This window comes from Microcaecilia unicolor, chromosome 1 (assembly GCF_901765095.1).
Source record: "Microcaecilia unicolor chromosome 1, aMicUni1.1, whole genome shotgun sequence".
Classification (NCBI taxonomy): Eukaryota; Metazoa; Chordata; class Amphibia; order Gymnophiona; family Siphonopidae; genus Microcaecilia; species Microcaecilia unicolor.
Window position 1 is genome coordinate 316,572,378 of NC_044031.1, and position 24,857 is coordinate 316,597,234.

At 43.6% G+C, this 24,857-nt stretch overlaps 1 protein-coding gene across 6 annotated transcripts in view; it reads left to right on the forward strand.

Annotated features, from left to right (window-relative positions):
• PRPF4B (pre-mRNA processing factor 4B) overlaps nt 1-24,857 on the forward strand; it is a 201,507-nt gene that overhangs the window by 44,357 nt on the left and 132,293 nt on the right. For all 6 annotated transcript variants that reach the window (XM_030208674.1, XM_030208675.1, XM_030208677.1 and 3 more), the window contains exons 3-4: nt 21,603-21,776; nt 22,968-23,123. In XM_030208674.1, the coding sequence (XP_030064534.1) occupies nt 21,603-21,776; nt 22,968-23,123 (330 nt within the window). The remainder of the gene's footprint in view (nt 1-21,602; nt 21,777-22,967; nt 23,124-24,857) is intronic.

Sequence of the window (24,857 nt, forward strand, 5' to 3'; positions counted from 1 at the left end):
AGACTGTAAAGCGCTGTTCTAAATGTGGCAAGCGCAAATGAGCAGTGGGGCTCTGTAATTCGTGCTGTACAGACGGTAGAGCCGGCCCGAGCATGGCGAGCGGCGATCTTTTGCGCTCTGAGCTGGCAACGGACGCCATTTTGGATTTTCCACATTGCGCGGCCTCCGTTGCGACGGAGAGCCCTGAATCCGGGGGGGGGGTCCTCTGAGTGAGGCTAATAATAGAGCTGATAGCCCTGGGCAGGATCCGGGCGGTCAGGGAGTGGTTTTCTCCCCTGATTTTGTTTTAATGCTGCATAGGGCGTACATGCTTAAAAGAGCTCTTCCACAGGGTTCTTCGGACCCTCTGCCTGCCACCCCGGTGGATCCTGGCCTTTTGGAGTTGGCTTTGCCTGTTTCTTATCCTCCTGATAAACACAGAAGGGCTAATTCCCCTTCTGAGTGTGACGCATCCCCCCCCCCCCCCCCCCCCCCCCCCGTGGTCGGCCTATGAGGATTCTGAGCGGTCTGGCAGAACTTCTTGGGCTGAGGAGCCAGAGTCGGGTGCAGAATTGCCACAGGAGCTTGATGATCCGTCTGCGGTGAGGATTTTCCACCGCGAGGAGCTGCCGGTGCTTATTTCAGATGCCTTACAAGCCCTCTCGATTGAAGATCCTGGGAGTGGCACAGCCTCCTCTGTTAATCCAAGGATGGCTAGTACCAGAAAGCCTGCTCGAGCCTTTCCTTTGCATGACTCCATCCAAGAGCTTATTTCGGCTCAATGTGCTGACCCCGAGGGACCTTTGAAGGTTGCCAGGGCTATGGGGCAATTATACCCTCTGAGTGAGGAACTTTTGGCTCGCTTTGCAATGCCTAAAGTGGATGCCCTGGTCACGGCTGTGACAAAGAGAACTACCCTCCCTGTTGAAGGAGGTGTTGCCCTGAAGGGTATTCAAGACCGCAGGCTTGATTCAGCTCTGAAGCGGTCCTTTGATTTGGCAGGTCTCACTGTTCGGGCGTCTGCATGCAGTTGTTATGCTGCTAGAGCCTGCCTGGCTTGGTTACAGCAGGCAGTGGAACAGCCCGGTGATGGAGCGGAGACCTTATCTGAAGTGGCTCCGCGGATGGAGTTGGCCTTGTCCTTTTTGGCTGACACCCTTTATGATATGGTCAGAGCTTCGGCTAAACAAATGGCTGTAGTAGTGGTGGCTCGCCGCACTCTTTGGCTACAACATTGGGCGGCGGACATGGCCTCTAAGCAAAGGTTGGTGAAGTTGCCCTTTCAAGGCCTTCTCCTGTTTGGTGAGGAGCTGGAAAACATTGGTAAAGGCCTGGGGGATTCCAAACCTCAGCACTTGCTCGAAGATAGGCCGAAGCCTTCCTCTAAGGGTCATGCGGTCCGCTCCTCTTACAGACCTCGCTTCCGTGAAGCTAGAAGGTACAGCCCAGGGCGTGCTGCTGGATTCACTTCTCATGCCCGCTTTCTGCAGAGAAACTCCTTTCGCTCGGACAAACGTTCCGCAGCTGCCGGATCAAGGCCTGGAGTTCAGGGGCGACCCTCTCGATGGTGCGCCGGCCCCCTCCTTGTTTCCTGTCATCGGAGGAAGACTTTCCCTCTTTTTCGAGGAGTGGGCCAAAATCTCCGCAGATCAGTGGGTCTTGGACCTGATCAGAGACGGATACCGAATAGAATTTGATGCCCCAGTGAGAGACATGTTTGTGGAGTCCCGATGCGGTTCTGCCGCCAAACGGGCGGCGGTAGAGGAGACTTTGCACAGTCTGTGCCGGATAGGGGCTGTGACCCCGGTGCCTCCCGCCGAACAAGGTCTAGGCCGCTACTCCATTTACTTTGTGGTGCCACGAAAAGGCGGGTCTTTTCACCCGATCCTGGACTTAAAAGAGCTAAACAAGTCCTTAAGAGTGCGGCATTTTCACATGGAAACCCTGCGCTCCTTCATTGCGGCGGTACAGCCAGGAGAGTTTCTCACGTCTCTGGACCTGAAAGAAGCTTACTTGCACATACCAATTTGGCCCCCACACCAGAAGTTTCTGTGGTTTGTGGTGTTGGGAAAAAATTTCCAGTTTCGGGCCTTGCCTTTTGGCCTCGCCACAGCTCCCCGAACCTTCTCCAAGGTAATGGTGGTAGTAGCTGCCTTTCTCAGGCGAGAGGGTATCCGGGTTCACCCGTACCTAGACGACTGGCTCATCAGAGCAGACTCAGAAAAAGAGAGTCATCTCGCTACAGCCAGAGTGGTTTCAGTCCTTCAATCTCTGGGCTGGGTCGTCAATATGGCCAAAAGTTACCTGACCCCCTCGCAATCTCTAGAATATTTGGGGGTCAGGTTCGACACAGCCTTGGGCTATGTGTTTCTTCCCGAGCAAAGGCGGTGCAAGCTTCAGAATCAGGTCCGTCTGCTCCTGAGGATGCCCCGCCCGCAGGCTTGGGACATTGTCCAGCTGTTGGGATCGATGACGGCCACCTTGGAAGTGGTGCCATGGGCGAAAGTGCACCTGAGACCTCTACAGTATTCTCTACTTCAACTATGGTCTCCAATATCTCAGGATTATCAGTGCAGACTTTCTTGGCTCCTTGCGGCCCGCCTCAGTATGGAGTGGTGGCTCTTGGACAGCATGTTGCGGCGGGGAATGCCGCTGGCGCTCCCCAATTGGCGCTCCCCGATTGGCGCCTAGTGGTGACAGATGCCAGCCTGAAGGGCTGGGGCGCATATTGCCAGGGGAAGCATGCCCAGGGTCTGTGGACGCCCGACGAGTCGGAGTGGTCTATCAACCGCTTGGAGTTGAAAGCGGTGTTTCTGGCTCTTCTGGCCTTTCAAGTGACCCTGGAAGGATTGGCTGTCCGAGTGATGTCGGATAACACGACAGCAGTGATCTACATAAATTGACAAGGTGGCACTCAGTGCAGAGCTCTAGCCGCGCAGGCCGAACAAATTTACCGCTGGGCCAAGCTGCATCTACAGTCCCTGTCAGCAGCTCACATTGCAGGTCAGAGCAACGTGCAAGCCGACTATCTAAGCAGGCATCAGATCGATCCAGCGGAGTGGGAACTAGCAGACGGTGTATTCCTGCAGATATGTGCCAAATGGGGCAAGCCAGTGATGGATCTTATGGCAACCAGTTCCAATGCCAAAGTCCCGTGCTTCTTCAGCAGACGGAGGGATCCTCGCTCTGCCGGGTTGGATGCCTTGGCTCAACCCTGGCCCCTGGGCTTGCTGTATGTCTTCCCTCCGTGGCCCTTGATAGGGCGAGTGCTCCTGCGGATTCGGCTGCATCCAGGAGAAGTGGTGCTCATCGCCCCGGATTGGCCCAGGAGGCCTTGGTATGCGGACCTCCGACAGATGCTGTTGGAGGCTCCCTTTCCGTTACCTCTGGTTCCGCACCTGTTGTCACAGGGTCCGGTGGCCATGGAGGACACCGGCCGCTTTGGTCTTATGGCATGGCGATTGAGAGGGCGCAATTGAGAGATAAAGGCTACTCAAATAAGGTAATTTCCACTCTCCTGCAGGCCCGTAAGCGCTCCACTTCCGTGGCTTATGCCAGGATTTGGCGCCAGTTTGAAGTCTGGTGTGTTTCAAGAACGCTTTCTCCGTTGCGGGCTCCTGTCTCGCCGATTCTGGACTTTTTGCAGGATGGTGTACACAAAGGCTTGGCCTATAATTCCCTGCTGGTGCAAGTGGCAACATTGGCCTCCCTGCGTGGCAAGGTTGAAGGCGTGTTCTTAGCTGCTCATCCAGATGTGGCACGGTTTCTTAGAGGGGTGCTTCGGCTCCGTCCTCCCGTGTGGGCACCTTGTCCAGCTTGGAACCTGGGGTTAGTATTGAAGGCCCTTCAGGGGGCTCCCTTTGAACCGCTTCGGCATGCTTCAGAGAAAGATTTGACAATGAAGGCCGTCTTTTTAGTGGCCATTACCTCGGCGAGACAGGTGTCGGAGCTCCAGGCGCTGTCCTGTAGAGACCCTTTTCTGCAATTCGCAGAGTCAGGGGTCACGGTTCGGACCGTGCCTTCCTTCATGCCTAAGGTGGTTTCAGCGTTTCACCTAAACCAGCCTGTTTTTCTTCCCTCCTTTGTTGAGGAGGAGTTTCCAGATTCATTTGGGCAGTTGCTCCTTTTGGATGTGCGCAGGACTCTGTTGCAGTATCTGCGAATTACAAATTCTTTCAGGACCTCTGATCATCATTTTGTGCTGTTTGCATGTCCTCGCAGAGGGTCTTCAGCGTCTAAAGCCACTATTGCCCATTGGCTCAAAGAAGCTATCTTTTCAGCATATCTGCTGTCTGGCCGGGCTCCGCCTGAAGCCTTTAAGGCACATTCCACAAGAGCGATTTCCTCTTCCTGGGCGGAAACTGGAGCACTATATCTTCATGAGATTTGCAGTGCTGCAACATGGGCTTCTAAGCTCTCTTTCGCCTGACATTACAGGCTGGATGTGTCTGCCAGGAGGGATGCGCGTTTTGGAGCACAGGTGCTAGCGCGTGGTGTGGCTTGTTCCCACCCTATTTAGGGATTGCTTTGTTACATCCCGTACGTAATGGCTTCATGTGCTTGATGACAAGGAAGGGAAAATTAGGTTCTTACCATGTTGATTTTCTTTCCTTTAGTCATAGCAGATGAAGCCATGAGCCCTCACTGTATGATTGTCTGTATTGCAGTGATTCTGATTTTAGGTGCTGTTCTTGTTTCCTGAAGTTATATTCCTTCCTTGGGGAGTCGGAAAACAGTCTTCAGGATTCTTGTTACAGTTATAGGAGGATGAGTTCATTCCCTCCAGTTCATGTTTTGGGAGGATGAGTTTATTCCCTCCAGGAGGATGCAAGTATTCCCTCCGTTTGTACAAAGTGGAGGACGAGTTTATTCCCTCCAGGAGGATGCAAGTATTCCCTCCGTTTGTACAAAGTGGAGGACGAGTTTATTCCCTCCAGGAGGATGTGTTTATTCCCTCCTTTTGAGTTCATGCCGTTGTTAAGGGGCCATCGTTCGCTGTGAGGAAAGTTCATGTTATTCCCATTGTGGTTTGCCATACTGCTTTGGAAGCTTCAAATACTGAAGAGGCAGTGGAGCTCGCTGGCCATGAGGCACTGTAAAAAATTGAGTGCTCTCTATCTCCCCCTGCTGGTTGATGGACACAACCCATACGTAATGGCTTCATCTGCTATGACTAAAGGAAAGAAAATTATCATGGTAAGAACCTAATTTTCCCATTTGACAGCACTGCAGAACAAATAGGATAAATGTCAGTACAATACAAACAATATCAATATAGAATAAAAGAACATTCAAATAACATAGATATATGATGTCAGCATGAGTGGAGGAGTGGCTTTGTGGTTAGGGTGGTGGACTTTGGTCTTGAGGAACTGAGTTCAATTCTCACTTCAGGCACAGGCAGCTCCTTGTGACTTTGGGCAAGTCACTTAACCCTCCATTGCCCCATGTAAGCCACATTGAGCCTGCCATGAGTGGGAAAGCGTGGGGTACAAATGTAACAAAAAAAAAAACCCAACACCTAATAAGCATGTATTAGAACATTCAAATAATATAGATCTGACACTAATGCTTTTTTACAATACAGCTTACCATGTAGCTGAGGGGCCAAATGCAGATATCTATCTATCTAGGGACTAGATGGGTAGTACAGAGTCAGTTGGGACAAATAGATGGGTGAATAAACTCAAGGCAAGTACTTTGTACAGTTAAACAAGATATAAAGGAACTGATCTAAGCTAGTCCAGGTTCAAAATGAGTGTGTAGTCAGTCACCGTGTATATTAAAGGTTTTGTAAGAAGAGCCAGACTTTCATCTGCTTCCAGAAATAGAGGTAGTCTAAGTTAAACACAGTCCATCTGGAAGTAAGTTCTAGAGTGAGGGGGGAGGGACTACTCCTGAGAAGGCTTACTGGCGGGTATCATATCATACAATTTCTTTTGATTAGGTACAGATAGTGATGCTCTTTGAGAGGACCTTCGCGGTCTTAAAGATGTTTAAAGGTCTAACTTATTGTTTAAGTACTCTGGCCCATTTTGTCTGAGGACCTTTAAAATCAGAGTTTTAAATTTAGCCCTGTAAAGTACTGGTAGCCAGTGTAGGTTTTGCAGGAAGAGTGTGATGTGGTCATGCCGCTTAGTTGTGCTGCATCATTCTGAATTAATTGGAGCTGATGTAAACTTTTTGGTTTGACCAGTGTACAGGGCATTATAGTAGTCTAGTCATGATGTTATCATGGCTTGGACCACTGTGGTCAGACTCATCTTTTCAATATATGGAGAGAGATTTCATAGCTGCTGCAGGTGATAGAGACAGTTTTTATGTTTAAATCATCTTTATTGATGGAAGTATGCACACAAAGAGAAAAACATAGCACAATGCAAACCATCCTGAATCTTCAGAGTTGTGCAGTACAAAACAATGGAACCAACAAGTTTTTCAAGAAAATGAAAACCCCCATTCCCACCTGCACTGCTGGAGATCCAAGTAATAGAGAGCTTAAGTAAAGGTGAGAGACTTAAATGATTGAGAATCCTGCTGCATGCAGCTGGCTGCAGTTTTACCCAAAATCGCTCCCAGGTTCATTGAAACTTCTCACCCCTCGCAGAAGCAATGTCTAGACACTTCAGCTCCAGCAAGAAGATCATTTGAGTGCACCACATAGCAAACGTAGCAATTGGCTCCCGCCAACAAAGCAGAATCACCTTCTTCCTGATCAGCTTGGCTCAGTGAAGAAAATTCTGTTTGCCCACTGTCACTGGCAGTGGGACCGTAAACACATCAAAGAGAAGCAGGGAAATTCTATGTGACCACTGGTCTGCAGTAGATTGAAATACCTGTGACCAGAATTGCTGGACTCTGGGACAAGCCCAAAACATGTGACTCAGAGTTGCTGGGTTTGCATGGTATTTCAAGCAAGCCCCAGAGGAACAAAAGGAGACTTTGTAGGCTTGGTGAGGAGAGATGTGAAGTTGCAACATAAAGTTATACTGTAATCCCCATAGTAGTACATGCGCAAACAGATGTTGAACCCCCTGTACACAGTTTTGTACCTTGGTGGACGTTACCTCAAGGGCCAGCTCAGTGGACCACACTGCAGCTAATTTAGTGTAGTCAACGTCTTCTGTAGTGTCCTGCAGATACAAATGATGGTATGCTAGAAGGCCATGGTTCTGGGAACCCAGGATAAGCACTGTATTGAGAGTATCCTGGACATCCTCACATATTCTTACCCATTGTGGGCCAGCTAAATATAGGCAAAACAGTCTGAAGATAGTAAAGAGTAAGCAATGTACAACTCTCTGAAGGACTTCAGTTTACCATCATCTATCAGAAGTTGATTATGGTAATGAGTATCCAATGATCTCCGGCGCACAAACACCTTTTTATCCGTGCTAGGTGGGAAATCTGGATTCCGATAAATGGCAAGATAAGGAGTCACAGCAGCAGAGAAATGCTGATGCTTACACAATTGGCGCCAGGTGGAGCAGGCCGAATGTAGAATCTGATTCCCTGCAGAGCACTGGGGAATTTTCTGGGCATTGTGTATAACAGCCAGCTGAAATGTTCCAAAGTCAAAAATGAAGTTTTCAGAGATGTAACAGGGAAATTATAAACCCCACAAAACCAGTCTTTTAATGTGTCTCATCGTGCAGGCCACTGTCAGATAACGTAAATTGAGAAGTCTCGAGCCCCCTGCAACACTCTGATTGGAAGTTGGGCGCTCCTGCCCTGCCAAAGAAACAGTTGGAGCACCTAATGAAGACAGAATGTTCGTCTTTAACTTTTAGATAAAGCGGCAACATATGAAATGGACCTGCCCAAGCAAAGAAAGAGGATAGGCATGCCAGAGTTTCAGTTGGGAGTGGTTTCAGATTACAAGCTTACAACTTCACAACAGATCAGAAGGGATATACACTCCCAGGTATTTAAACTGGCTCTCTGCCCACCAAAGAGGGAATGTACTCATCCACACAAGTACGATCATCAGGAGAAAGCGGACGCGTCGAAGACTTGGTGAGATTTAGGTGAAAACCTGCTAATGTGCCATAGTAATCAATAAGACCGAAGCAGCTGAGGTAAAGAGTGTTGTGGTTTCCCCAAAGCCAACAGCAAATCTTCAGTAGGCTAGGACTTTGTTTGCCGTGCACCTGGACACCAGCCTCCGAATTACGAAGTACACACAATAACTGTTCCAAGGATAGCAGAAACAATAGTGGGGAGAGAGGACACCTCTGTTGTGTGCCACACTGTATGGGAAAGGTGGAGGGGCAGACTACATTAACCAGAAGCACAACCTGAGGATCTGAATATAAAGTGAGGACAACACACACACAAGGTGTCCTCTCCACAGGAGAAACGCAAAGGGAAGGAAACAGTGGATCCAAAAAAGTCCTCTCTCACGTGGTGTCTTCTTAAACAAGGTCTTTATTTGACATCAATAGCACAACAACCCGACACGAAACGTGTTTCGGCCGTAACGGCCTGCGTCAGGGGTCTATAGATAAACATAAATATAAAATCAATAAAAACAAATAGATACTCAGCTCAAACAAAACATATATAGCTTTACAAAATACAATATGTCCATTAGTGTAAAATAAAAGAAAAAGGTAAAACATGTGTACAAAAAGGAACGTACCTATTGATTTTCAATGTAAAAAATAATAATGTAGATCAAATTACCAAGCATTTAGCACTCTGCTGAGATTATCTATGATAAAAAAATAATATATATATAAAAAAATGTTACATCTGAATATTATGCAGAAAGCATACAACTGTGATAACCAATACATAACAGAATATATATTTTTATTTTTACACCATATATAAAGGATTCGTACAAAACAAGGATAGACGATTTATATTATTATTATTAATAATGAAGTAAAGATGTGTATGCATCCCTATAGCAATTGACATTTGTATAAAGTGAGGACCACTTGCAGAAACCAACCCTGAACATCATTATAGTGCAAGGTGTGAAAAAGAAAAGGCCTTTGCACTTGGTCAAACACCCACATCCAGGCTGGTCAAAAAATAAGGTTTGCCCGACACAAAATCTTGCATCGTAGGCAACAAAAGTTTGCAAGGTCCCTGACAAACCACCATTGATGACAGCAAGTAGCAAGGTCACCTGGCGGTCAGCTAGAATACGAGAGAGGATTTTAGCATAGACATCGATTAGGTAGATCAGGTGGTAGGCCTCAGGAAAAGAAGCTGGGCACCCCTGGTTTAAGTAAAAGACTAATGAGAACTGTGTTAGAATGGAGGAGAAATGTACACTTGGCATTGATAGAGTTATAGAAGTCTAATAGTGGACCAATAAGTTGACATTGTAGTAGCTTGTAGAACTCCCCCATAAAACTGTCTGGACCTGGGGTAGAAAAAAATTTCAACGCTCGAATGGCCCCTTGGTTGACAGAGGATCCACGCGTCCCGGTCTGGACTCGCAGCACCAGCAGCATAAAAAATATGCAAATACTGAAGAAATACCTCTGCAGTGCCGCCCATGCTAGTAGTAAATCCCAGGATTCCTGGCCTGTGATTTTAGAGGGTGTTCATACTTCCCAAAAGGTATTTTGAAGTCCAGTATGTATCCACTTGTGTTAGGTACTCAAAGAATCTGTTTTGCTTGGGTTGTGGTTTTACCCATTCCTGAGTTGAGGTTAGACAAGTTTACTCAAAACTGTGGGGAGATCTAGTTCAATAGGTATGAGTAGTTGTACATCATTAGCGTAGAATTTCATGCCAGTCGACTGAAGCAGCTTAGCCAGAGGCTTGAGATAGATATTAAAATGGAGACAGTATGGATCCCTGTGGCACCCCACAGTTCAGTGCCCAAGGTAATGATGTGCAGTTGCTGAACAGAACTGATTGTCTGTCTGACAAATAGGATTTGAACCATGTAAATATTGTGCTGCTGGTACCTATTTCTGCCAGCCTTGTAAGCATGATATTATGATCCACAGTATTAGAGGCTGTTGAGAAATCTGGCAGCACTAGTATCGAGGCAGATCCCTTGTCATGGTTTTTGTGCAGATAATTAAGAAGGGACACAAGAACTGTCTGTTCCGTATCTGGGTCTGAAGCCAAATTGACATGGGTCTAGCCAATTACTTTTATTTAGCCAGCCATTGAGTTTAATGCAGACAGAATCTAGGCTCAAGGGGTGGGGGCATTCCATCTGTCATGTTCCACACTTATGCTCATAGTTTTTGCCCTTTGTCATTTCCCAGAATATGTGCTCATAGAATGCTCTAATTCTCATTTCTAATTAAGGAGCTGGTTCCCATTTTCTCTGTTCTGGAACCACACAACTGTCTTTTCCCAGTGGATAATGCTCTTAAACCTGTGGCCACCAGAGATCCATCTCTGCATTTGCCTTCAGTAAGACAGCTAGATCCTGGGAGCCATAGTCTAGGACTGCTTTTGTTAACTGAACATTTACTTTTGTGGCTCCTGAGATTTCACAGAATGCTGGTGAGTATGCATCTCAGTCTGACTCCTGCTTTGATTAGGTAAAGGAACAGCCTTTGACTTCTGGTCCTGTTCTTTGATTCTGGATAATGCAAGCATTATTGTCATCTTCACCAATCGCATTGCAGACTTCCAGACTGACATTTCCTTCACAAAGATCTTCAGTACAGCCTCCACTGGCACCTATTCCAGTAGTAGTTACTGCAGCAGATGAGTCTACACCTGTTTTGCTACCTGTGCCAATGTAGCTTCACTCCTCTTGTACAAGATATTTAATAACTCTATCAAGGGTTACTGTAAGGGTCTTCTCTATATGCAGTGTCAAGCAATAGCTTCAGTTCAAACCTCTCAGTCCAGAGTCATTACCTATGCAAATAGGGAAGCTAATTCATTATAAGATCCAGTAGTAGCTCAGTTTTCTTTTTTTGTCCATACCAGACCAGTCCAGCTCAATGGGTTATGTCCATCTACCAGCAGGAGACAGAAATAGTTCCAAATAATTTGCCCCTTAAGGGTATCATGCAGCCTGGAATCAGTATTTTTCTCTGTCTCCAAGCGGATGGTAGACGGACCGTGCAGTTCTTCCTTGATGCTTATATGTTAGCTCCTGACCTGGTTTCTGGCTGTCAGTTGAACAGGGGCTTGCTGCTGGTGAATTTTGCTCAGTTCTTTCCTGGAATAATATTTGTGTTAGGATGATACTCGGTGGCACCGAGTCCCTCATCTCCCAGCTAGGGTAACACTTGGTGATGCTGGTTCTCTCCCCTCCTCCATCCACCCATACTCCTTCCCTGTGGTGAGGCTAGAGATTTCTGTTTTCTGGGGAACCATTTCCTGGCTGGTTGACAGCTGTTCTCTCTTCAGTTCTGCTGTTATAAGAGCTGTGTTAATGTTTATATTAATCTGTTTTCATGTGAGAGAGGATTGAAAAAAAAAATTATTTCAATGGCATTTATAGTTTTCTGTAGCATATATGCTTTCATGCAGCATTGGCTCGATTGTTTGGCAGTCTTAAATAATTTGTTATCTCCTGCAGCGGAGTTAAGTCCTTTTGGATTTTGCGTGACCTCAGTTTCTTACTGAATTGATACACGGTTCAATTCCTAATTTGGATTTCTGCCCAAGGTAGTCTTCTCCTGCGATTAATCTCGTGTACCAAAAGGGCTCTATTTTCACTATATCTGCCTCAAACAGAACTCTGCCGCACGCCTTATCTTTCGCATGGACTGATATGCTCATATCATCCCTCTCCTCAAGTCACTTCACTGGCTTCCGATCAGGTACCGCATACAGTTCAAGCTTCTCCTACTAACCTACAAATGCACTCAATCTGCAGTCCTTCATTACCTCTCTACCCTTATCTCCCCTTACGCTCCTACCCGAAACCTCCGCTCACAGGACAAATCCCTCCTCTCTGTACCCTTCTCCACCACCGCCAACTCCAGGCTCCACCCTTTCTGCCTCGCCTCTCCCTATGCTTGGAATAAACTTCCTGAGCCCATACGCCAAGCCCCCTCCCTGCCCATTTTCAAATCCTTGCTCAAAGCTCACCTCTTCAATGTCGCCTTCGGCACCTAACCATTTTACCTCTATTCAGGAAATTTAGACTGCCCCAATTTGATTGACCACGCATTTTGTCCATTAGATTGTAAGCTCCTTTGAGCAGGGACTGTCCTTCTTTGTTAAATTGTACAGCGCTGCATAACCCTAGTAGCGCTTTAGAAGTGTTAAGTAGTAGTAGTAGCTTAGAGCAGCATTTGCTCCTGTTTCCTCTGTGCTATGGTCTACTAAACTGCCTTTTACAGAATCCTTCTATTTACTCATTTTCAGCAACCTTCTCAGCTGCTTCATGGCACCCTCCTGTCTGCTAACAGCAGCCCCCTATTCTGACAGATGACAGGCTTATCTTGTCTTGCTAAGTGGCAGTAATGTTCTCAGCAGCTGGATGACAGTCTGGTCTTATACAGCACATGACAATCACGTCCTATTCAGTTTTTTATTTTGAAGACATTGACCTATGCTGATTTTTGATGGAACTGTTTTGTGCTTGTGTTTTCACAGCAGTGTTGCTAATTTTGGCAGCAACATTCTCTGTGGATTTTGGACAGCAGTGTGTTCTGCTGCTGGATGGCAGCAGCCTCCTGTCTGGCTGAGTTGTGCATTTGCTTGATCACATCCACCTCTAAGGCTATTTTCTCACAGTTACATCAATCGCCTGGGTTACATAGCTCCATCAGCTACCTATGTGGCTCGCTGGTATCATCTTCCAATTTGATTCTCTGTAACTTCCATATCAGTGCCATCATTGCTAGGATGTGCAGATTTCACAGCTGTATCAACTAGTAGCATGGTGCTGCTGGACTTCCCCTTTTCTTGTGTCCTTTTTTTTTCTGTTTGCATGTTATGGCTGACCCAACACAGCTGGGTATCCTTTTCCAAACGAACAAAAAAAAGCTTTGCTGGGATTTTGAGGTCTAACAGGTATTCCTTCAGCTGTTGCTATCTCAGCTTCATCTATTTTCTGTGGGACATGGATTTGGTTGCAGTTGGTGTGATTCTAATGATATAGTAGTGTGTAGGATATGTTTAGGGCATACACGGAGGTGGCTTTAAATTCAGGCTTAACTCTAAATGCAGCCTCCTCACATGTGGTTTCAGATTAATCTGTTCTGTTGTGGCCTTGGATACAGCATTCTCATCTGTGGAGTCAGATACAGCATCCATGGAGGTGGATTCGGATGAGGCATACACAGGTGTGGCATCAGTTGCAGCATGAACAGGAGTGGTTTCAGTCGCAGCTTTCACAGTTCTGCATGGGATACAGTGGCCTCTTCTCTCTGATCAGTTGTCACATTCAACGATAACACTTAACCACAGCCACATGTATGTGACCCCATTCTGCAGTCACCTGTCTCCAGTTCTCATAGCTACCTTTTCATTGTGTGCAGGACTAACCTCATGGTTAAAAGCCTGCTGAGAGCCAAGAAAGGGAGTCAGACTTTGTTGATTCTGGTTCCACTGTTCTTTTTACTCGTGTTTGTGGGAACATCTTCTGTAGCTACATGCATGGTACCAGTTACCACTTTTGTATCTTTACGTCTTTTAGCGCAATAGCCAATGTCGTGTTATGTATAGCTGAAATAGGTGCCTCGATGTCTCCCATTGCCGCCTCTAAGGATTTGACTCCAGCAATGGCATTGGCTATAGAGACTACCTGTATGGCACTGGCTTTACGTATGGAACCGACAGTGAGGCGCAGGTTGCTGCGGTCACCCGGGGGTGGGGAGTGAGGGCAGAATACTTGAGCTGCCTATGAGACATTGACTACAGTGGTCACTTGCATAGCGAGGGCTGCAGTGGCAGCCTGCAGGATGCTGGCTACAGCAGAAACCTGTTAGGTGCTGGCTACAGTGGCTGATATGGTGTTGGCTGCAGCTGCCTGTAGAGATCGGCTGCAGCGGTCACCTTTGGGGCCTTAGCGGCACTGGTTTGTATGTGCTGACATCTGCAGTCGCCTGTTCAACACTGCTTAAGGCAGACGCCTGTTGGGCTGTGTCTACATCGAATGCCTGTAGGGCGCTGACTACAGCAGGAACCCATAGAGTGTTGGGTACGGCAAATGATCGGGGAGTGTTGGTCACAGCAGTCACCTGTTGGGCACTATATTCTTCTCTCTACTTTCCTGCAGGTTTGTTTCTTGTGAAGGTGGTAGCCTATATCTTTCTAATTGCATCTGCTGCTTCCAATCTTCCTACTCTAATCTAACACAGAACTTGGTTAGTTGCAGAATCCCTAAAAAGGTTAAATGCGACTTAAAAAAAAAAAAAAAGAAGCCCAAATAATAATGGGGAGGAGAACATAATTACAATAACAAGTTACATTCCAAACTCATTACTCATTTAAATCAAACAGGTATGTCTTCAGTCGCTTTCAAAAAATCAGATAGTTTAGAGCCATCCTTTGAAAACTAGGAAGAATGTTTCAAACATAAATAGCCTGGAATGGAAACATGGATTTAAGAAACTGCTTATAGCGAATATCTTTAACAGAAGGGCATTTTTAACAATTGATCTCGCAGTCTGAGGAAACGACAATAGGGAGATTGGGAAAATACATGAATCACAGGTTCAGGGATTGCACCTTGCAAGACCAAAAGCATAATACAAGCAGTTTTAAAGATAACACAATTTTTCAAAGGAAGCCAAAGCAGCTCATGCATATATCTAGTAACACTGCTGGGTAATGTGAAAAATCAGCTGAATGGTTGTATTCTGGATTAATTGTAATTTTCTAGATAAAAGGGCTCTCAACCCAATATACAAAGAATTACAATAGTCTAGATGAGACTGAACCAACATTCGCACTAGGTAAGCAAAATAATGTTGATGGAAGTAGGACCTAATGAGCCGAATTTGTCTCATACAAAAAAAAGGTTTTTTTCTCCCAAAGTTGGGAAACTTGAAAGTCGTATGTAAGAGAAGAATCTAAAATGATTCCCAAACCCTTGAGCTATTTTCAACAGGCAAAGAAATTCCTGATGACAATGAAAAAGAAGGGATCTGAACATCAGGATTTCTGAACCATAAAACCTTGATTTTTGTCAGTGTTAATTGTTAGAATATTGGAAAGCGCCCTACTTTGGAGCTCAGAAATACAGGAAGATAGCCTACTAAAAGTATCAGTTGGAATGTCAGAGGCAAGAATTAACATACAATATCATCTGCATATGAAAATAATCATTTGCCTTGACAGAGTTTGATTGAACCAAGTAAACTCATAAAAAGATTAAATAACAGAGACAAAGGGGAGCCCTGAAGTACCCTGCACTTTGAGGGCTAACTGTGAGAGCAGATCCCATTTTTACGTACACTATGGGGCTCCTTTTCAAAGGGCTTAGACTTAAAAAGTTCCATAGGTTACTGTGTAACTTTGTAAGTCTAACTGCTTTAAAAATATGCCTCCATATGACCTATTAGAAATAAATTCTTTAAACCAATTTAATATAGATCCCACCATGCCGAATTCACTTAGCCAATTTAACAGTAAAGAGTGGTTGACTGAGTCAGAGGCTGCTGAGATGTCAAACTGGAGCAATACAGCCTTCCTACCCAAACTAAAGCAGCTCTTGATCTGAGTCACCAATTCAGGTAGTAAGGTCTCAGTACTATGCTAGGGTTGAAACCCAAATTATGTAAAGTTCAAACAAGAAAATCTCTCTACTTAATGGTCCAGTTGTTTGCTCACAAGAGTCTCTAAAATTTTAGTGAGAAAAGGAATACATTGTATAGGCCTAAAATTAGGAGCAGATGAAAGATGAAGACCTCGTGCTTTAGGTATTGGCATTAAAACTATTTGCTCAATATTCTGTGAGAGGCAGCATAATATTAAAAGAGATTAAAAAAAAAGATACAATCCAACCAATTAGGGATATAGGAATAGACAAAAATAATTTGGATCAAACACAAGTGCAATGGGAAAAGGAATCAAAGATTTAACCTCAGCTACAGTAATAGGATCAAATGTTGTCCAGAGTTGATCAGCCCTTACATTATTTAGATCACCTAAGAACCTAGATGGAGAATAACATGATAATTGAGAGCTTAATTGTTATTGGCATACTTTATTGATTTTATTTTGAAAAAAGTCTGCCATTTGTGCATTTGGCTCAGTATGTACCAGGTGAACAGTAGGAGAAGAAGATATTATCTTTTGGCAAACTGAAACAATTTCCTAGTATTTTGATTTGTAAGACCAATTTCTTTAATGTCGTATAATTTCCTAGCTTCAGCAAGATGTAGGAAGAAATGCAATCGTAGTGATAAGCTGCAGTAGGAAGAAATGCAATCGTAGTGATAAGCTGCAGTGGAAAAAGGCTTTAAGCTCTTATATTTTCCACTACGATTGCATGTCTTCCTTCATCTTCTCTCTAGTTGGCGGCAGCAGCTCTGCTTTAATTGTTTAAGATGGTCATTGAACTAGGGAGAATTAGTATGTCTAAAATCCCAATTTGATATATTAACATCTGGCTCATCCTGAATTGAGCCTAAGGAGTTGGAATTGGAAACCTGAGACCAAAAATTAGCTCCATCAATCTTTTCCCTTGTTTCAGTAGATTGTAAATGATGTGTAGGAACAGAACGAGACATAATATTCATAATGAACTGAGACAAAAAATAATCAGACCAAGGAACTGGGGACCAATCTGTTATATGCACAAAACTGGAAGGATATGAAGAAACCTTCTAGTGTATAGGAGGAAAGCAAGGCAACACCACATTACAGTTGGATAACAGAGATAAAAAAATTCAGTATCGGCAAAGTATTGCAGATGGAGATTCAAATCTCTTAGCACCACAAATCTAGAAAGCTGACATGCAAAGTGGCTAATGGCTTTAAGTAAGGTAGACTAAATAGAAGCCCATGAGCCAGAAGGACAATATATAAGCATCAGACCAATCGATGAATAAGAAGCCAAGTCATCTTGAAAGCTACAAATCATAAATTCTAAACAGGTGAAATTACAGAAGTAACCAAAGTTAGATGAAAGAAACTTTTATAAATTATAGCCAACTCCCCCTCCCCTTTTACCCAGCCTTGGGGAATGTAACATAGTATAACCAGAAGGACATAAATGAGGTATAAGTGGACTATTTGCCTCAGCTAACCAGGTTTCCACCATAAAAAGAGAGTCAACATTTTCTGATATAGTTGTCATTCACAAGCAGCAACTTATTTGCTACCAATCTATTATTAACATAACCACATGGCACAGGAGTAGGTGAAATGCATAAAGATGAACTCAGAAGGGTAGCGACAATCTTAGTTCACATATCATTTTCCAGTCTTTATAACTCATCTTTGATAAACTATAATTCCCCTTTGTAATTCTTTAGCTCCTTTGTTTTCCCATGGTGCTTGGTGGCTCTAGCACACTTTTCTTTCTTCTCACTGGATGCCTCTCATAACTTGCCTACTTTTACCTTGGTTTGGTGTGGTTTTCTGGGCTGTCTGTTTGCTCTTATTAGGACCACATGTACATAAGTAATGCCACACTGGGAAAAGACCAAAGGTCCATCGAGCCCAGCATCCTGTCCACGACAGCGGCCAATCTAGGCCAAGGGCACCTGGCGAGCTTCCCGAACGTACAAACATTCTATACATATTATTCCTGGTATTGTGGATTCATGTGTCCTGCAGATAACTGTTTCCACTATTCTCTCAGGGCCACAGAGGCCTTGACCAGCATGGTTAAATAACTTCTGAGGTCTGTGAAGTTGAGACCCATGGACTTGGGTTCTGTCTATGGCTTTTCCTCCCTGTTTGCCTGGCTGTGTCTCGCTCATTTCATGCACTTTTTCAGGCTCTTATATTCTTTTATTATTCCTATCTGAATTATTAGGGTTTAACTGACCGAGTACTGCCTTCTAGGCCATTCAGCCAGACTCTGCTATTTTACTTAGACTTTGCTGGCCTTCCTTGTTTGTTTTATTCTTTTGGGATCTTCAGTTTCCTGCTTGTTTTCCAGCTTTCCCTGTTTCAGCTTCTCTGGCGCTCTTTTTAGGAATTTGGTGTTCCCTTCCAAAGCTGTCCTTGTTTGTGGATAGTTTTTGCACAATATCCTTTAACTACCCATTTGGGCCATCTAGTAGTTCATACATGTCTTGTATTTTCTCCAGTACTATGGGCCAGCATTCCTACCTTGTCCATGGCATGGCCTTTCCTTCTTGGTGTTTTTTCCAGAAAGTCATTCTTATTGTTTGACAGAAGGTCTTCTCATTTCTGCATTTTAATCCCACCCTGTTAGGGACACCGTTGTGCTACATCTCATTGGTTGGGACAGTTCTGGTATGGACTAAAAGGAAGGAGAAATTATTACCTGATAATTTTCTTTCCTTTTGTCCTATCAGACCAGTCCAGACACCCTCCCTTAGATCATACGCTATATGTGGATGATGCCATTTCTTCAGCTTACCATATCATTTCTTTGCGTATCACGCTTCTCCTGACTCGGTGAAATATCTGTATGTCAGTTGAGTATGAGCCACACCTCCATATTGCAAGTCTGAACGCATCTCCGGACTTGATGAAATGTCAGTATATCAGTTGAGTAGGAGCCACACTCCATGTTACAGCTCAGATCACATCTCCTGACTCAGTGAAATATCTGTATTTCAGTTTAGTATGAGCCACACTGCATGCTGCAGCTAAGTTCGAGTGGCCTCATTGTCAGGTCAATTTTTAATGTTCTTCGTTGTAGATGGCAAGAGCACGATTGCTTGGCTATTCGAAATGCTGAACATTCCAGGCTGCACGATACCCTTAAGGGGTGAATTACTTGGAACTATTTTTCTCTGTCTCCTTCTGCTGGTAGATGGATATAACCCATTGGTTTGGACTGGTCTGGTAGGACTAAAGGAAAGAAAAATATCAGGTAAGGTATAATTTCTCCACCTACCTCAGACTCTAAACTGCTAGGAGCTACTTCTTTGCCTGAAAGATTATCCAGATCCTGATTTTATGATGTAGGAATTTTCTTTTCTAGTAGTAGAGTATTTTACATGTATTCCTTTTCCTCCCACTCAAAATTAAGTTTATAGGAAGATATTTATTGGATTTCCAGAGAGATGCAGTAGTAGTTCTCAAATCTGGTCCTAGGGTACCAGTTTTTCAGGATATCCGGAATGAATATTCATGAGAGATTTATATGCACTGCCTCCACTGCATGTGAATTTCTCTCATGAATATTCATTGTGGATATTCTGAAAACCTGACTGGCTGGGGTGCCTCCTGGCCCAGGTTTGGGAACCCTCTTTACAAGTAGCAGAATCAAGGTCTGATTTTGGTCTCTTGAAATTCATTGAGGTGGCAAAGGCCACAGTGGCCTTTTGATTCCTGGCCTCTTCCATGAGCAGTAACTTGACAACCTGGCTTAGAAACAGGCTGAATTATAAGAAGGCTGGCCTTAAAATAAGAAGTCCATCAACTCCTGGATTTAACGAAGTTTGATTGTCTCCATTCTTCTGTAGTAGTTGAATTGACGAGGAAGGAGGCAATTTACTAAATACCCCAGCTGAAAAAGATGCTAGACTGCTGGACCATTTGGGAAGAAAGTATTCCAGGGAGCTATGTTATCTGCAAGAATTGCAGCTCATCAGCTTTACATGGTACATTATATGCCTACCATCATTCAAAGTGCAAGGATTTTCATTTAGTTTTTCTCCCCAGTGACAATGAGAATTAGTGGCTATTCTCTCTGAAGGCAGTAAGTGTGGAACCCATCTTATATGTTCCGCATATGATGTCTTAAAATACCTTCCTAGAATTTCAGCTTCTACCGTCAATTCTAGATTTTTGTGGCTGTGAGTTTTTGGCTTACGTGAAGATGGGTATATGAATTTGGCATATGCTCCATGGCACAGATGATTTCCTCTTTTGCAGCAAGGTGAAACATAGTGTAGATACTGTTAAAGGGCCCTGAAGTAACTCAAGTATCTAAATCGTTCCCTAGATAAATAAGCACAGTCCAGTATTGGAAGGAGTTACAGGAAGAGAAGTTTTATACCCTTCTCCAGACAACCACTGCAAGCCCAGTGTCGATTTTTTTTCCCCTAGACCTCAGAGAGAATGCAAGAGCAAGATGCAACTGCAGTGAGAGTAGACCTCTTTTTTTTTTTTTTTTTTTCAGTCCTCTGCAGTCACAGCCACTTCCCTATAAAATATTGTTCCTGGCCTACCTATAGGGGATCAGTTGTAGTTCTTTGAGTAGCAGAAGATCACAATAGATTGTTGAATCTGGGTGCCATCTGGGGTTTCTGTCATTTTTGCTAAAATGTCTTATAACTCTCTCAACCTTGCACCTGCCTGCTTTGCAAAAGGTTGCACTTCTGCAAACTAGTACAGAAGAACCTGTTATAGCCCAGGAAAGGACTCGGGAGGGGGGGGGGGGGATTCTATTCCAGATATTTCCTCGTTTCCTTGAAGATTGTGGAGGGAAGGGGGTGATGTTATGGTCTGCCTCAGACTTTAGAGATCTCAAAATGTTTCCATGCAAAGAAAAATTCAAAATGAGCACACTTCCATCCATTATCCCGAATTTAACCAAAGGGAATTAATGGAATTTGCTGGATCTCAAGAATGCTAACACGTACATTCCAGTTCATCCAGGAGTAAGAAATATCTGCAGTTGATCCTGCAAACTGAACATTACGAATACAAACTACTTCCTGTCAGCTTCTCCTTGTTCCATGTTGTTTTGAGCAAATGCTTAGTAATTATAGAAGTCCACATCTGGTCTTTTCATGTGAAAACTGGTTGTTGACAACTTTCCCAAGTAGTGTTTCCAACCGGATCCAGATTCACCCAACAGGGTTGATCCAGTCCAGGCCTTACCCGAAGGCTTGCAGGGAATTGTAGCCTTTTTTTTCTTAGGGAATCCAATGGGGAATCAGAACCACAAATCCCTACTTGCAATGGGGTAAGCCCAGGACTGGATCAGCCCTGTCTGGTGAATCTGGTTCTAGTTGACAACCCTATCCCCAAGAGATCTTGTTCGTTCTCTCTCTCTCTCTCTCATGTAACAATCATCTCCTCCAAAACTTAGGTTTTCTCATTGACTTTGTAAAATCAACAGTTCAGTCTATGAACAAGATTTAATTCATGTGTTTTATTCTAGATGCAGACCAGACAAAAGCTTTTCTGCCACAAGGCAGGATTCCAAATGGTGAAAATCTATTTTTTTCTCAACAAAAAGTTTTTCTGTCCATTGGTAATTCCTAAAATTTGTTTTCCACATATTTTGTTTAAAACAGCCTTTATCCATGTCATTTGAATAGGTCTTTCTAGCTAATGTGTTTGTATTGAAAGAAAGCAAATGTGTTTGTCTACTGTATTCAGAGAAACCTGTTTAGTTTACCCATTCACACACATCTTCCTTTCTCCACTTGGGTGTTTTATCTCTCTTGATGAAATGAGAACTGATTCTGCCACCATGCAGGAAATCCCTTGTATGATCAGAAAGTAATAATGATCCACTTGTGTGACTAGTGGACTTCTGTCTTCAGAGAGCACCTATTACGCTTAAGCAGTTTTGCTGCTTCTTAATACAGTTCTTCAATTTCTATTTTATTCTTTTTCATTTGTAGAACACGAGTTCGAGATGATCTTCTCATCAGGCATGAAAGATCAAAAGAAACTAGTCCACTCAGATGGTCTCCATCTAGAAGAAGAGCAAGCAGGTCCCCCATCCGAAGAAGATCTCGTTCACCACTCAGACGCAGCCGGTCTCCTAGGAGAAGAAGCAGATCTCCTCGCCGGAGGTATAAATATAGTGAAGCATCAACATCACTGCTTGAGAAATGTTGAAATAATTTTATTTTTATTATTTAGCTCGTGCCTTACCTATGGTAGTTCAAGGCGAGTTATATTCAAGTACAGTAAAGGTATTTCCCTGTCCTCAGCAGGCTTACAATCTAAATTTGTACCTGAGCCAGCGGAGAGTTACGTGACTTGCCCAAGGTCACAAGAAGTGCCAGTGGGATTTGAACCCTGGACTCTCTCCAAAAAGAATAAAGGATCATGAATTTGAGCTACAGAAAGAGCTACTGCCTTTCTGTGACATAACCAAAGTGGTTTACATATTATATACAGGTACTTTCTCTGTTCCTAGTGGCCTCACAATAAGTTTTTGGTAACCTTGTAATAAATTCCCACATTACTGTGGTGGAAGATACGATTTTGACTTTTGATAACTGAGCAGCATGGTCTTTACAAAATGTGTAATATTGGAGAGGTCATATTCTACTTCCCGGTAAGGTATGTGCATGCCAAGTCTTGAAAGTTTTACAGAACTACTTCAGAAAGCTGCTGCTTTGCCTTTACATGAAGAATTAGGGAGAGTTCTCACTGGAGTGAGTCTTGGGCTAAGAGATATGAGTAGTGAAAGCAATACTCATATGCACTTTGCCTGTTAAAAGGACAGAAAAAGAAGAGAACCGCCTTTGAAATTAATTTGAAAATGGAATTAATGTAATGTAAAATGATGATTTTCTAAGGTGATCTTTAAAATTTTCATCAGATATTCTTTCTTCATTAAGGCATTCTCAAGCTTTCTAAAGAATTTCTTTGTACTTACTGTATAGCTTGTCTATATACACAAGCTATATAGTAGCTTGTCTATATAGGCCTTTTATTAAAACTTAAGTGTGCACTAGTGGACATTAGCATGAGCTAAATGCTGCGTGTCTTATTTTATATCTGTGGGTGATGTGGCAGTTGGCACATTCTAATGTCTGATAGCGCACACTAAGCTATAGTAAAAGGGCCCCTTAATATTTTAATGTATTCTGTCAGCAGTTGTCACATCTCATAATGTACTTAACCAAACATTTACAGTTTGTTTCTCTTTGGTGATGGCTAGCATTTTTTTTAAGTGTTATATCTTGCAAGGTTTTTATTTGTAAATTGCCTTTGTGTTAAACTACATAATACTTCTCCATCGATGTTAACAGGGACAGAGGTCGGAGAAGTAGATCTCGTCTTAGGAGGAGATCCCGGTCACGTGGAGGTCGCAGACGTAGGAGTAGAAGCAAAGATAAGGAAGACAAATTTAAAGGAAGCCTCTCTGAAGGAATGAAAATTGAGCAGGATTCTTCGTCAGATGAGAAGTAAGAAAGGAGCTCTGTTATTTTTGCATGTACTATAATCACTCATAACTGAGAAAGCACTAGAACATTTTCCTTTAAAAGAAGACAGGGGGAACCTTTCTTGGCTGAAAGGCTGCATTTCCATTCATGAGCCATTCTGGGGGCAGTTGTAGATAAGTGTCCACCATGATCATTTCATGAACTAGTATCAACTTCTACCCTCATCACCTCTTTCTCCCCTTTCTTTTCAAAGAGAATGTTATTCTGTATCAGCAGGATGGGGAGGAGGAGGAAGAGATGTGACGTGCTTTTGCTCTGCTTCTGTTACCAAGATTTAATTCTGAGGGAGGTAGGGAGGAGTATGAAAAGTAGTCAGAGCTCTTGCTTTGCTCCTATTGCATGAACTGCAGATTTCCAGTAGGAGCACAGAGAGCATAAGAAATACATTAATATAGTACATAACTAGGAGAAAAAGACCAAGCTGACTCATCTAGTCTGCCCAGTTATTTCTTTCTGTATTGCGAGCATAAAGTTTGGCTGCCAGTCACAGAAGCTTTACAGCTTATAAGATCTCATCCTGTCAGGACTATGTACCCATAACGTACACCAACTATACTCCAACCATACAGACAAAATCACAAGCACCCCTCTCCCATTCAGTAGAAATTGTATCTCAGAACTGTCACCACAATCTCCCATCACCCCTACCCCCAGTGACTATGCCATATTCACCCATTTCATAGAACTCTCCTCTTCTAAACCTTTCATCTCCAATATAATTTCCGCCTTCTCTTTCCCTTCCCAGAATAGGTCACTCATTGTTCACAGAACTTTACCAGCAGATATTTATGGTCCTGTAGCACCTCTCAAAGTTGATTTAATTCAGCACATCTTGGATACTGTCTGTGCTGGTGACCATAGCCAGGGCAGGCACAAGAGCAGTGCAGGCTGCAGCAGGCTATGAGGTACATGATAACAGTAGTGGGAACAGGCTGGAGGTGGTACTATGATGACAATGTGAGTGGCTTTCAACAGTGTCTGATTGTTGCAGTGCTTGTGACTCTTCATAAGCTCTGACCGGCTGTTGTGTGTGAGGCTCCGTTTTTACATTATCTTAAAAAGACACTGCTTGCAATTTGATGTGCTTTGCTTCTACTGTGAACACTGATTTGTCAGAGGCAGAAAAGAGCCAGGCATGATAGACTGGATGCAATTTTGCTGTGGAATAGAGGTGTGCTACCCCTGCTTTCAATATAAAGTTTTCCTTGCTAACTTCATACAATGACTGTTAAGACCATCAGTTGTATCATTAGTAAATAAGTGTCTTTATCTGAGCTACTACACGCATCCCTTTATATTAATTATTCCAGTGGCTTGTATATGTCATTGGTTCAAAGATCTAAATAAATCTAGATAGCTAAGATAAAGAAAATTAGATATGTTATTTTTACTCATTGATTTGTATCTGTTGTGTTAAATGCAGTTTACATTTGTTTCCACCCTCTTCTAGATTCAAACACTTATTGTAATATATAAAACTTGAAGAGCATTCTTACTGTGAAAAAGAAGTGAATATATAAAAAGAATATAAAAATAAGCAGAGGTAATCTGATACAAAGAACTTGATGGGCACTAATCAGACCTAGGTAACAAGATTTAATAAACTGCCTCAGTTATTGTAATTGACAGATATTCCTCTCTACTACTACTACTACTATTTAGCATTTCTATCGTGCTAGAAGGCTACGCAGCGCT